This window comes from Peromyscus leucopus, chromosome 5 (genome assembly GCF_004664715.2).
Source record: "Peromyscus leucopus breed LL Stock chromosome 5, UCI_PerLeu_2.1, whole genome shotgun sequence".
NCBI lineage: Eukaryota > Metazoa > Chordata > Mammalia > Rodentia > Cricetidae > Peromyscus > Peromyscus leucopus.
The window spans coordinates 131924861-131939457 of NC_051067.1; the positions used below are offsets into that span (position 1 = coordinate 131924861).

Consider the following 14597-nt stretch of genomic DNA (forward strand, 5'->3'; position numbering starts at 1 on the left):
AGGAATAGAACTGGATTTTAAAAAGTCAAGACACAAAGAATATGCTGTACTTACACTTCAAAATAAGGAGTAATTAAATTTAATGTGATTATGAATATTAATTAAAAGGCAGTCAATTGTCATTATATGAATCATAAAAGGTATATGACAAAGTCATAAATATGAAGGACAGTTACACTGCTAAGATGGAAAATGAGGTATTATGAAAACACCAGATTTAAAAAAAAAACAAGTAGAACTTCATGAACAGAAGAAATAATAGTTTTTAAGTCTAACAAGCATAAAACTCCAGAAGTGAAAAGACAATGTCTTTCATTAGGACTAAAGAAATTTTCCCACATCAGGGTCAGTAGAAAATTTAACAACTGGCATAATTATCACAGGCAAATCATCAAATAAGAACAGTAACTATGAATAAATTCATTACAAAACAAAAGACTAACAGAACTACCCATATAACTATAAAGTGAGGGACAGAGCTATCCTGAATTCAGTTGAAAACAGCTTTACAATATCTTAATAATTACTTACTAGTCACATTCTCATATTTTATGGCTTCAAGATTCTCAATTTCAGATTGTGTTCTTGAAAGTAAACTCAAAAATTCAGGTTTTTTTGCAGTGATAAAAAGTGCTAAAGAAAAACAGAGTTATGATGAGACTTTTGGGTAGGCAACATCCATTCCACTTAAGCAAAGCTACACAGAGAGGAATCTAAAGCTAAACTATCAACTATGCAACAAAAAGGACAGTGGAGGTGGTGTAGGAAATGTGTGAGGAGTTATCCTGAGCGTGCAGAGAAGCTGAGAGTGGTCACTGACCATACACATGACAGCCAAAAGGTGCCAGACCTTACACTTTAGTTCTCCAAGGATCTTAAAGTATGGGAAAAGGAATGGTAGGTGTGAGAGTATGTGTGATAGGGATGGAAGGGAGATAAGGGAGGAGGGAGGAGGGAATAGTAATCAGAATACTACCCATCCACCCACCCACCCATCCATCCACCCATCCACCCATCCATCCATCCATCCATCCATCCATCCATCCATCCATCCATCCATTCATCTATTCATGTAAATGAAATTGTGCAAGAATGAAATTTAAAGATTATCATAATAATGCTACAAAATACATCCTCATATAAAGAAACATGACTGAAGGAAAACTGGCTTGCAGTTGTGTCCAGCTTATTATAACAGTCTAGTCAATGTTCCCCGTGACCATGCTCACGTTTGCGTCTCCCCCGGTCCGAGAGTTGCTTTGCTCTTAATGCTTCGTCTTCTGGTAGCAAATCTTTATCTTCTTTTGCATAACGTTCATCTAATCCTTCATAAGGAACTGTATAAAAACAATCATTCAGTATACTAAACAGAAAATCCTATCTAGTATGAGCTACCTAGAATTCAAATGTAAAAGAAGATGGCAGCAACTGTTTCTCTCACTTTTAAATGTAAATAACCTAGGGGCTGGGCTTCCCACAGTCCTTCAGTCTGCATTTTGACAAGTTGGTTTTAAGTACAATCAGGTGGCTATTGGTTTGTTATCCATAAGATAAAAGTGCTTCTACTGTACCTGTACACCAAGGCTCAGGAAACAAATCAGAAAAGGGTTAGGAAGTATTGTAAGTGCTTGAAGACTAGGAAGCCGGCTGAGAAACACTGACTTCTAAACATGACAGGGATGTTATACACACGAAATTTCAACAATATAGTCGCATAAACAAGAACGGCACAATGGCCGCACCAGTTGACAGCTGGAGTGGATGGGGGAAATTTTTCAAGGCTTCACCTCCAGGTAAAGAGCTGCAGGCAATTAATAGCTATTGAGAGGAAGAATCAGTGTGTGTGTGTGTGTGTGTGTAAATATATGTATGTGTTTGTGTGTGTGTAAATATATGTATGTGTTTGTGTGTGTATGTGTCTGTGCATGTGCCTGTAGGTATGACTTCCATATTTATTTAAAGAGAAAGTGGTCATGAATTTGGAGGGAGGGAGCAACACGAGGAGTTGCAGAAGAGAGAAGGAGGAGAGGAAATGATGTAAATACAGTACTTATGTACAAAATTCTCAAAAATAAAAATTTAATTAAATGTGATAATATATCGACAATTAAGTTTTTCTTATTTGTTAATATAAGAAAATAAACAAAATTTTATAAAACAAGGAACTAGGTATTGGAAATAAAAAAGGAATTTAAAATATTTTTAATGAAATCATAGAAGAAAATATCCCAGATCTAAAGAAAGGGATATCTATCAAGGACAGGAAGCATAAAGAACAGCAAATAGATGGAGTCAGAAAAGAAATTCTTCACAACATGTGACAATTAAAACACTAACTGTACAGAACAAAGAAATGATACTAAGAGCTTCAAGGGAAAAAGACCAAGTCATATATAAATGAAGGGACATTAGAATAATATCTGGGTTTTCAAAGAAGACTCTGAAAGCCAAAAAAGTCTGGACAGATGTTCTACAAGCTCTGAGAGAACACAGATGGCAGCCCAAACTACTATACCCAGAAAAAGTATCCATCACAATTAACGGAGAAAGAGAAACATTCAAACATTTTCTATAAACCAAGCCAGTTCTATAGAAGGCAGAGAATGGAAAATATCACCATAAAGAACTACACTAGGGAGGAAACAAGGGACAGACAATCAATAGTGAATAGGCAATCAAATCAGGGGGAAGACCCATACATACCACCACAACAAACTTATAAACTAATATCCCCTATTCACATAGGTGGGTGCAAAAATTCTCAACAAAATATGTGTAAATTGAATTAAAAACACACAAAAAGATTATAAACCATGATTAAATTTGGTTTTATCCTTGAGAAGCAGGGATAGTCAACATATATAACTCAATAAATATAATCTACCAAAGAAACAGACTGAAAAGAATCTCATTATATCCAGAAAGGGTCTTTAACAAAACTCAATGTCTCTTCATGGTAAAAACTTTGGAGATAAGGGACATACTTCAACATAATAAAGACAATTTGTAGGAAGCACACACTCAACATCATCCTAAATGGAGAAAAACCTCAAGAATCTGTATGGAATTATAAGAGACCTCAAAAAGACAAAAATCAAGTAAATTCCATCACTTGGAATAATATAGATGGCATCATGCTAGCCAAACTTAACAAAAATGCCACACATATTACACACACACACACACCAAAACTACCAAAAATCAAAGAAGTGGAGACCAGAACAGAGGTTACAGAGAGCATGTGCATGGAAAATGAACAGCCGTTAATTACATTTGATCAAATGCATCAGTTTTAATGACTGTTAAAAACGGAATGTTGAGTAAGAACAGCGAGTGAGGAAACACATCCAGTTTGCTTCCATCCACTTCAGATTAAAGACGGGAAAGCTAAAAAATATTTGTACAATAAAATAAGTAAACACATAGTAATAACAGTAAGCAAAGAGTTACAAGGACACATTGAAAACTTTCAAACATTGCTAAAACAAACTAAAGAATACCAAAATAAAAATGTGCCCCATATTCATAAATGGTAAGATTTAAAATTTCTAAGAGGTTAATATTTGTCATGTTGATTTACAGATTCATTGAATTAAATATCAAAATCTGTAGGCTTTTTTTTTTACAATAAACAAATAAATGTTGAATCTAAAATTTGTATGGGACTATGAGAGAATAAAGACAGACAAAATAACAATGTTACAATGAAGGATCATGTTTGAGGATTGACAATTCCCATTTCAAAATCCACCCCACAACCACACAATGAACATAATATGGTATTAGCAAAAATATAGACATATATACCAACAGAACAGAATCAAGCTCACAGAAGATTGATTCATTTTTTTTAAAGCCACAATGTCAATACAACTCAGTAGAGAAAGAGCACATCCTTCACAAATTAGTTAAGTTCTAGAAAATTAGGCAAACATGTTAATTTTCATCAGGGCAAGGCTAGTTTTCCGTCCAGGCCCTGGTTAGTCTCTCACATCACAGTCCTTCACCAGACTTTGGAACATATAAACACTCCCAAGATTATCTCACACATTTTCACAACTTCAGCTTTTTAGGAGACAGTGGTTGTCTTTTGTAACAGCTAGAATGTTCAGACTTGAAAGCTGGTGTCACCTGGGGCAGATATATCCACCTAGTTGCCTTCCGCCCATTATTAAGGTCTGTTACTTCCACTTCTGATGCATAATCCCCAAAGTTGTCCTGTACCATGCAGGACCATGGCTAAGTGTGTTGCTATTGAGCTTTACTTCTCTCAAAAGAATTAAAATTTTTTATTTAAAAAATTAGTCCTGGGACAAATTGATTTCCAAGTACAAAAGAAAGGGTTGGACCCCAATTAATTAGGTTGGACCTAATTACCTGCTCTTACAGAGGAACAGAGCTCAGTTCCCAGCAGTGACAAAGTGCAGCTCACAACCGCCTGTAACTCAAGTGCCAGGAGACCTGCCACTCTCTTCCAGCAACCACAGAATTACCCATACATGTACCCATACACCCCATACATATGTACACATACACTCATACACACACACTCACACCAAAAAGTAAACCTTAAGAAAGAAAACATGGCATAGATATTTATAACCTTAGATTTAGTGAAGAATTATCAGTAAGGACAACAAAAAGTATAAGTGACAAGAGAAATACAGAAAAACTGAGCTTCACAAAATTGAGATCTTTTGTGAACTTAACATGATCCAAAAACTGAAACAACACACCAAAATAGGAGAAAATGGAGACAAATCAACTATCTTATACAGTTAGTATTCATAATATAAAAAGAAATAGAAAGGACAACACAATCAGATAAAAGACTAAGGATTTGGTTGACACTACTCCAGAAGTCATAAAATGACCAGCAAGTGTGTGGAAAGGAAAGGTATTCCCATATGGAGGACGGATGCTATGTGAGTCACAGCACAAAAAGGAGACCAGAGATTGCCAGACTTGGAGGAGGAAGAATCAGAGCTGTCACTTTGTAGCTGTGAGAGATCCTGGAGATAGATATCATGATGGTCACACAACACTGTGGGTGTACTTAATGGCCCCAAATTGTATATTTAAGTCAGTTCAAATCAACTCTTGCTTAATATCATAACCTACTTGGAGTCCTGACCATGAGCTCTTCTCGTCTGAGTACCCCACTGGACAGGAAAGACTCAGAGGCCTGGAGTCCTCACCGTGAGCACTCCTTGTTTGCCACAGGGCAGATGCAGAAGTACTTCCACTGAGGAGCACAGCAGTGATGCTCCACCCCCTCCTAAATCTCAACCATTTCACTTTATTTGGAAAGCTGAGGCCAAGTCAATGCAATCTAAATGGGTCTATTAAAGACAGGTATGCATAGAGATAGCGCTAGCTTTGTTTTTATACCTATTATATGCCAAATCCTCAGAGAACCTAGCAAAATACCAAGTTTTCAATACCAGAAACCGTCTCTTCTGATATATCCAGATGGATTTTTGATTCACTTTAGAGCTAAGGAGGCTAAATCTACTCTTGGTTTAGGCAAAGGTGTCATTTCCTTGTGCAGAGAAGTCTTAGTTGAAATGGAGTAATGTAGTGAGACTACATCAAATTAATTCTTACACAACCTCCAGTGAGGATATGTATCTTCTGGTACTATGTTACATTGGTTGGTATTTAACAAGGTTCTTATGTATGGGGAGACCCAAACCTTCACATTTCAGGTTACACAAGAGAAAATCTTTTTACCTTCAGAGTTTTCTTCGTCTGTATGAAATAGCATTTGTTCTGATGCTTCAGCCTTAACGACAAAAATTATAGAAAATAATTACAAATAATGTACATCAAAGCTCTGTTTAACTTACTCTTTTATCAGGAAGCTAGCATTTCACCCTAATCCATGTTCCCATTACAGCAACATTTTATTTTTCATTACTCCCTGAATTTATTAAATAAAAAGATATGAACAATATGCAGATCTGGGAACACTGAGACCACTTAAATGGGCAGACAGTCAAACCAACATTATAGCTCTTGCTTAAAATGACATTTTAGCCTGCACAATTCTTTAGACAAGGCCTAGTGGCTCACAGATTCTTTCCATAAGCCTGTTTTAGTAACATCCATGATAGAAACATACTGTGGAGATATGTCATGTGCACATGGACTGTTTAATCCTTCTTTTCCTCAGCATTTTTGGCCCTAAACAATGCCATAACTATAGCCAAACTAGTGGAAACACATGAACTGTGGACCAATAGCTGAGGAGCCCCCATGGTACTGGACTAGGCCCTCTGGATAAGCGAGACAATTGATTAGCTTGAACTGTTTATGGGGCCTCCACACAGTGGGACCAGGACCTGTCCCTTGTGCATGAGCTGGCTTTTTGGAGCCCAGTGCCTATGGTGAGACACTTTGCGCAGCCTTGGTACAGGGAAGAGGGTATTCAACCTGCCTCAACTGAATGTACCAGGGTCTTCTGACTCCCCATGGGAGACCTTGACTTGGAGGAGGTGGGAATGGGGGGTGGATTAGGGGGGAAGGCTGGAGGGCAGAAGGAGGGAGGACAGGGGAATCTGTGGTTGGTATGTAAAATGAATAGAAAATCTCTTAATAAAAAATACCATAACTAAATACTTTTCTAACTAATGTAGTTCTTACAGTTTTCTACCTTTTAAGTGTATATAAAATTACTTAAAGTGATTATGATTTCATAATCAAACCTTTTTATACTATAAACATAATTGTTGATTAATCTTAAATAAAAACTGAAAATTTCCCTCATGCCATGAATCATACTTTATAATTCATCATGAAATTAAACAACTTTCTGTGAATACCAACTAGAATGCTTTATACATTGAAATTTTTACTTAGATTTCCCAAATATTATTTCCAACCTACTAAACCTAAACCACATGTACTAAAAAGCAAACTTGTTGTTCTTTTGAAATAAGGAAGTATTGATGAGGTTTAATCAGCAACTATTCAAAACACTAAAAGAATCTAGTAACCTAAAAATAAACAATTTTCAAGCAATACCGTACCTTTTCAATTTCTTTGGCAAGATCAGGAAATGACACCAGGGACCACATCTTCATCTCCTTTGGCAGGGGCGAGCCCGACTCTAGCCTCTCTTCAATAAATGGCAGTGCTGTAAATGACTTAAAGACCTCTTGTGGGAAGGCTGAAACATCTGAGACACCATAGAAACCCTCTAAAGCTGAAGGATCTAAATCAGCAGAGATAGATCGTCTCCTCTCCAAGCTTTAGAATCACAAAATGTCTAGTGTTAGATTAGGTGGACAACACTGGATTTGTAACTGAAGAATCATTTAATTGACAAAGGTATTAGGCAAGCAACTCTAAGGTGCCAAGTAATCAAAGGTAATTCTGATACAAAATTGATGTCACACAAGTTGAAGATGGTAATGCATCTTGAGAGATTTAAAGTGAAGACTCAAAAAGCACATGTACAATATTGTGGTGGTCGTTCATTTTAACAGGGCATAGAACAGCAGCCTTGGCTAGTCTAACTAAATGTACAATAGCCTGGAGGATGCTTTTTAGTCATATTTACTAGAAAAAAAAAAACAGCTTCACAATTTCATTTCAGAATGGAATTAAAACCTCACCAGAGGCCGGGCGGTGGTGGCGCATGCCTTTAATCCCAGCATTCGGGAGGCAGAGCCAGGTGGATCTCTGTGAGTTCGAGGCCAGCCTGGTCTACTGAGCGAGATCCAGGAAAGGTGCAAAGCTACTCAGAGAAACCCTGTCTCGGAAAAAACAAAAAACAAAAAACAAAACAAAACAAAAAACCTCACCAGAGAAGTTTTGACAATAAAAGTTTTTTTTTTTTGTTTGTTTTAAACAAGTCAACCTCAAGTTCAGAGTTGGCTTTCTTTGAAGTAAGGTTTCCTTTCAGACACCAAATTGGCTTTTCTTCCCCTCCACAAGGCATGAGATTGGCTCCTCAGTTTCCAGACCTAGAGTGGCTATGGAGTACTCTCTGCCTGCATAGTCCCAGTTTATGCATCTACCAATATTCAACACCAGGTAATAATTTAAATGATATAAGTACCTACATTTTCTACAAAACTCAACAAAGACTTCCTTCTTATTGGGGGCATCACTAACCACTTGTCTTGAAGCAGTCTTAACCAGTTCAAGATTCTGATGGCTTATCTTAATCGAACAATACTTTGGTTGAAAAAAAAATCATGTAACATTCGTTGCAAGGTCTCTAAAATAATTCAGTGAAGTGGGCAAGACATTTCTGAAGACAGACTTCTGCAGGGCTGTTATAAAGCAGGCTCTAAGGTTACAGGGAATAGGGGGCTTCCTCTTCCCAGTAGCCAAGCATAACATCTCACCCTCAAACACGATTTACTGGTTTTGCCTAGTATTTAAGATGACTAATTATAGACTACATATTCTTTTAGAGGTGATTTTAAAGACACACACAGAGGACTCTTGTCACCAGGTTGCTGAAGCATGAAAATGGTTCAGGTGCACACTGTGAACCACGTTCATTTAGAAACTTTTTTTTTGTGTTGTAACACAGACCATCCTTGCGTTAATGTTTGTGTGCTGCTGTAAGAGGAGAGTACAATATTTTTAAAGTTTTGACGTGGAAATTTGATTTGGAGGCATCATTATTCACTTGATCTAAGCAGGTAAATCGTCATGTATAGCAACAGAGAAAGGATGTAGCAACCCCCAAAAGCATGATCTGAAATACTGATGAGAAGCTCATTTATAAGCATTCTCTCACACTCAGGCTTTACCTACGTCTCATCTCCTGTACTTACAAAAGACCCCGGGATAGAACCAAGGAATGTATGCTGGGAAGGTCAAGAGGAAAAAATACTAAATGGATGCAATTGGTGGTAGATTGTGGCTGACATCAGTCCAATCAGTACCTCTGAGATGTGGACACAGCCATGTATTCAAAGCCTTACTGTGAACCATGAAGGAGGAGGTGGAGAATGGAGTCTGTGGAAAGCAGTGAATACTCATAAAGACAATAATGCCAATAATAAGAGGAATGATGAAAGTGATGTGCATTGGCCCTCTTCTCTGGTGTAAGTCTTATCAATTTGTGTCATTCACCACCTGCCTCAGCTTAAGGCTCCTTATAGCCATCACTGTACTGAAACATGAAAGAGCACAGCAGTATCATCTGAGGCACAGGCTTTGACAGTGTTCATACAGCACAGGGACAGCGTTCCCAGAGGCTCATATAGTGCTGACACCTGTGCAACATGATGCTGGATTTCCACTCTCACCTACCCTATGTGGTGAACCTGCTGATTCATATCTTCTCTTCTATTGGTCAATACTTAGAAACCAGCCTGTTCAAGACTAAGTCACAGCCAGAGGTGAAGGAGAGACTTATGGTAATGAGACTCAAGCACAGTGGGAAGACACAGCAGAGGCAGCTCTTCATCTCTCAGTGGCATGGGTGGCTCTCTTACTTCCCCTTTAATGACTGGGAAGAGACGGTTCCCCAAGAGTGCTCATTGGGGATCATGTTTGCGCTGCTCCACCTTGATGTGCGTTTTTATAACAAGGCCATTGCCCTGAGCAGCAAGTTCTCCCGTGCATGTGGTTAATTAGGTATTCCCTATTCTCTTCCAATTCCCCTGTCATTTGGTAATGATGTGTGAAGAGGGTATGTGAAGAGGGGTCCCTCTCTGAAACACTTTCAGTGATGAATCCAGCTATGCCCAGTTTATGAGCATTTCTCCATAGAATGGTGTCTTCCTTGGGGGATATTTTTACCTCTGCTGCTTCTTATATTATTAGGTTTCCTCTAGAAAACCTCTCTTATGTCTAAGTCACTAGTTATAGACCCATGGTAAGGGCAGTGTAAAGGGCAACAGTTGACTGATTGAATTAGGAAGTCTCCTCTGGAGTTCATAACGGTAATAATAAGCTTTCACTTGTAGAAGTATGTCATGATAAAATTGGGAAAAACCTATTTTAGCATCTTATTTCATAATTAGATCTCAGCTATTCTTCCCAGTGACACAGCCTCATATGTTTGGACAGTTGGTGTCCAGCTGGTGGCTGGCTTGGGAGGTTTGTGGAGCCTTTGAGATATGAGGAAGTGGGTCACTGAGGTTGAGTTTATAGGCCCAGCCACCATGCCAGTTCCTGCTGTGACACTGCGGGCTCTGGTGGGCTCTTTGTCCCCTGGACTGCTTCCTGTGTTTGGTCACAGTGATGAGAATGACACAGACAGGGATTTCAAAAATTATTTTCACTGTCTAGTCTATTCTAGAGTTATGCGTATTTGTCTGTTTTATTTTGTTTTCCAACCCCTCTCCTGTTCAAATGTGGGCATAAGAAAAGGGACCTTATCTACCTTTGCTTTGCATGAATTTCATAACTAGGAAATGCTTGGCATTTGGAAGTGACAAAAATATGTGCTGAGTGAATGATAAACTAATGCAGGAAACTTAGCAGCTAATAATTTATAGAAGAAAACCAGCATGGATCAACACTTTTTCTTTTTTTGTCATTTTGTGATTTATAATAAGCCTCTGTAGTATTTGGGAGCAAGACTTTCCATGAATATTCAGAATGATGATGGTTGGCTGTATAACTCTTAAAAAATGAAACACCAAGAAAGAGTTTGTATTTTCATGACTTGAAGGTGTGAGTTCTAATGTGAAACATTTTCTAAAAGCTAACAATGCATATGTGTGAGACAATAAACTATTGGAATCTGTTGTCTGATTAAATGTGTCACTAACTCATTCCCTAAGCCAAAATAAACTGCTAATCATGCCAAGTGCAGAAGAATGTTCTTTATTGCAAGCAATGCCATATGTCTGCTGAGGTGGGGTCTCCTTTCGCTCCCATCCACTCTCGGAAGGTCGGGGGGCTTCCAAAGTATTTCACAAATTTTATTTGGATCTAAGGAGTAACCCAAAATGAAGGTTGGTGAATAATATTGTGTGCCATGTGCTTAACAATTTGAATTTTAAACATATACAGCAATACTTAAAATACGGCTATTAATGGGCAATTCTATAAAGTATACCAAGCAAAAATGTCATATTTCTCAGTATTGCCTTTAGTCTATACTCCAAACAAAACAAATCACTGGGCTTTTCCTTCAGCACCTTATGCAGATTCCGAACAAGCTCATGTATTCCTCAAGATCTACCCATGAAACATCTATTCCATAAAAATCTTTTATCATATTGCCCTGGAAAGGCCAACCCCATTCCTTCTGAGATTAAAAGCCATAGAATTCTCAGTCTAGCTGAACATGCGGCATCCTCTCTGATGTGCCACACCACATTCAGGTTTTTGTTTTTGTTTTTTTGCATGTATCACATCTCACCTATTTTATTGCTCATGCAATGAAGGCAAGGGCTATGTATTTGCCATCCTTCTACACCCCTTACACTCCAGCAGAATTTTTGCATGACATGGAGAGCTTCTACATCAAAATGAATTGAAATAATTTTCTGGGAATCATACAATGGACCCTTCCCTGGTAAAATGCTCCACGTTACCTACCAGCCCCAGTGATCTCTTGTTTCATTCACTAGTCTCCACTATGAGTTTCAAATCTGATTCACTGATAAACCTGAATGGGGTGTAACATCTCCTGAGGGATTTTTAAAGGTGTACAGTAGGTGATTAATATTTGCTTTTAAAATTTTATTTATTTATGTGAGACAGGATCTCACTCTGTAGCCCTGGATAGCTTGGAAATCCCTCTATTGACCAGCCTGACCTTGAACTTACAGAGGTCCTCTTGCCTCTCCTTTCTGAGAGCTGGGATTAAAGGCATGCCATTACGTCCAGCCTGAGACTCTTTTCTTAATGCCTTCATTGAGACGGCTATAAAGTATATTTTTAAAGTCCATGTCTTTGTTTTCTGAGATGTGGTTTACAAGGTAGTCTCCTAGGTTCATTAACAGCAACTCAATGTTCAATATTCAAACAAGTTGAATCAAGACTTATCAGCACCTTTTCAGGTGACAGATGCAGATAGTCCAGAATTTCCAAAGCCGACATTCAATCGCATTTCTTTCGAGAAACCACAGAACGGTACCATACTCACCACCATCCCAGCGTGAATATGACAGCACCCTGCTTTATGTCTCCTTCCACACAGTGGGTGCTTAAACTTCCATGGGGAATTTAATTACCAACACTTTTTCTTACAATCTCCCAGTGTGTATAATGCTGACCACACATTTTAAAATGTAAAGGGACAAATGGGGAACTCTTCCCACAAAAAGATATCAAGGGTAAATGAAAAGCAATGCCTGAAGCAGAAAAAGTACACACTTTAAAGACATTTAAAAAAAAAAAAGTACAAACATTAGAAATGGGGCCCGATCCTTGCTAATTGACCTGGGTTTGGGATCTAGAAAAATCTAAAGATGATAATAAAGCATGGATGCACACGCTGCCAGGCATTTCCTTCTATTTCGGCAAGGTGATCAAAGTAAAAAACTTTATAGACAAGGCTTTGTATAGTTAAGGAATAAATAAATAAATAAACAGTGGCAGTTTATTTGACTCAGTAAGACCCTAACTCCTCTGACAGAATCTGCTGTCCCATAAGTACCATGCCTCAGGAACATGATCCTCTGACGGAGCAAGTCTGGTAATGATCACGGTATACTAATCAAAGAGGCTCAAGAGGGGAAACTGTACCCTTCATTTGGGTGGATCAGACAACTCAACAGTTTCATGCTCCTGTACAGACCAAAATGTGAATCTGGGACAGCAAGACAGGATGGTATTGAGTTGTTCTAGATATCGGCCATGTATTTTGATAACTAAATTCAAAGGAAGTCAGTTCATTACTCTAGAAATCCAATCAGGCTTTACATCTTTTGTATTTTGAGTTAGTTGTCCAAAGTAATAGCACATGAGCAAGTGACGTTATAAACAAAGACTTGGTTTGCTACTTTTGTACTTACGTATATAAATCGATAACATTATGAAAAGACAGAACAAACAAGAAATGTTTTACCTTTCATCAACTAACCTTTTGCCTTTTTCAGGTGAGATCTGTAATAAATACAAAATTAAATTTATGTATAACAAATACATATAGACAATGTTCACAATGAGTCACTTAGAAAAAATACTCAAAATAATCCCCCCTCCCACTTCGTTGTTGAGACAGGGTCTCACTCTATAGCCTTGGCTAGCCTGGCTTACTGTGTAAACCAGGCTGGTCTTGAATTCATAGGGATCTGCCTGCCTTTGTTTCATAAGAGATGAGACTAAAGGCACTCATTACCATGCATCAAAATAATTTTCTTAATATGACAATCATTTAAGACAAATATATCACAAAGGCTGAGAAATTACAGTTTGGCATTGGAAGACATTATGAAGAGCCAGCCCTAAAACTATTTCTCAATTAAGAGCCAATAATGGTTTTTAAATAATAATTTAGTAGATAAATTATTTTAAATCTATTTTAGGTAAAAAATTATTTTTAATGTATTTATTACCATATTATTTTAAATAAACATGCTATAGTTTATTATGCTAATGTAGTAACATGAAGGTGCTTTTAGAATTTCTGTATTTTAAATGTACATTGAGAATGCCTACTAGAATATTTATTGAAGTATCTGATCAGAGTGTAACCTGTGGCCTAAGAAGTGTGATTTTATTAATAGATGATTTCCTCTGAACAGGTATTTTTCTGACACATAGATGTCGACACTGGGTTTTATGCCAGGACCAAAGATCACCTAATTTTGCTTCTTTCATATGAACATTCTTTATCCACCTGCAGAAAGACTTCTGGCAGCTCACCAAACTGATTCCCTGTTCTTGTTAGACATTTTGCTAGTCTGCATCTCTGTGTTTCCTTCAACTTAAGTGTGGCAGATGGAAAGTTCCTCAGGTCAGTCCTGAGCAGTGAGTGTGGTGCCAGAAGCCACTTGTCCAATGGTAAGGATTCTATATGCCAGGACACATGAATGCCAGTAGAGAACTTTCCCACAGACACTGACCCTGGTTTACCCTCAGTGATGAACTGGTATGATAGAGCCATTTCACATTGTGTGTCTGTTACAGAATCAAGAGGCACACTAATATACACAAAGGATTTTCATACGGAGAATTATGGCTAAGATAAAAAACACCAGCAAAACCATGCAATAGTGTTACCCGCAGTGCTCACTTAAAAATACATAAGCAGCTCCTGAACATTATGTCATTTTATACGCATAACTCTTTAAAGTGTTATCACATCCCATTAATTAAGGATTGACAGGTAACTGTGTTCAGTTCCTGACAGAAATAATAGCAATTCTTGCCCTTTAACCTAATTTCAGCAATATTGCAAGCCAGCCACTCTTTTGTTCCATCCTGCTCCTGAGATCACATGACAGGGATTTTATAGAACAGAAGATAGCATTCAGTAGCAGAGATGCAATATTTTTCCTTTATTGCTTTTTGGTTTTATGTTTTTATCTCCTGACACCAATGACAACAACGTGAAACATAGATTCAAGAACTAATGTACAGTCTCCCACAGCAGACACAAACCTTAACCTAGACAGCAGCAGTGTCACAGCCAGCCAAGAGTACTGGAATACTGAGACCGTGACATT

General features: G+C 37.9%; 1 protein-coding gene across 7 annotated transcripts in view; it reads right to left on the reverse strand.

The window, feature by feature from the left end:
* The window catches only part of Ccdc7 (coiled-coil domain containing 7), a 197722-nt gene that overhangs the window by 129510 nt on the left and 53615 nt on the right, over positions 1 to 14597 (reverse strand). For 6 of the 7 annotated variants that reach the window (XM_037206376.1, XM_037206377.1, XM_037206374.1 and 3 more), the window contains exons 19-23: positions 13010 to 13032; positions 7032 to 7251; positions 5734 to 5785; positions 1230 to 1337; positions 532 to 633 (exon numbers count right to left, since the gene is read on the reverse strand). In XM_037206376.1, the coding sequence (XP_037062271.1) occupies positions 532 to 633; positions 1230 to 1337; positions 5734 to 5785; positions 7032 to 7251; positions 13010 to 13032 (505 nt within the window). Of the gene's footprint in view, positions 1 to 531; positions 634 to 1229; positions 1338 to 5733; positions 5786 to 7031; positions 7252 to 10779; positions 10909 to 13009; positions 13033 to 14597 lie in introns of those variants that run through there. The other variant, XM_037206379.1, reaches the window with a different exon arrangement.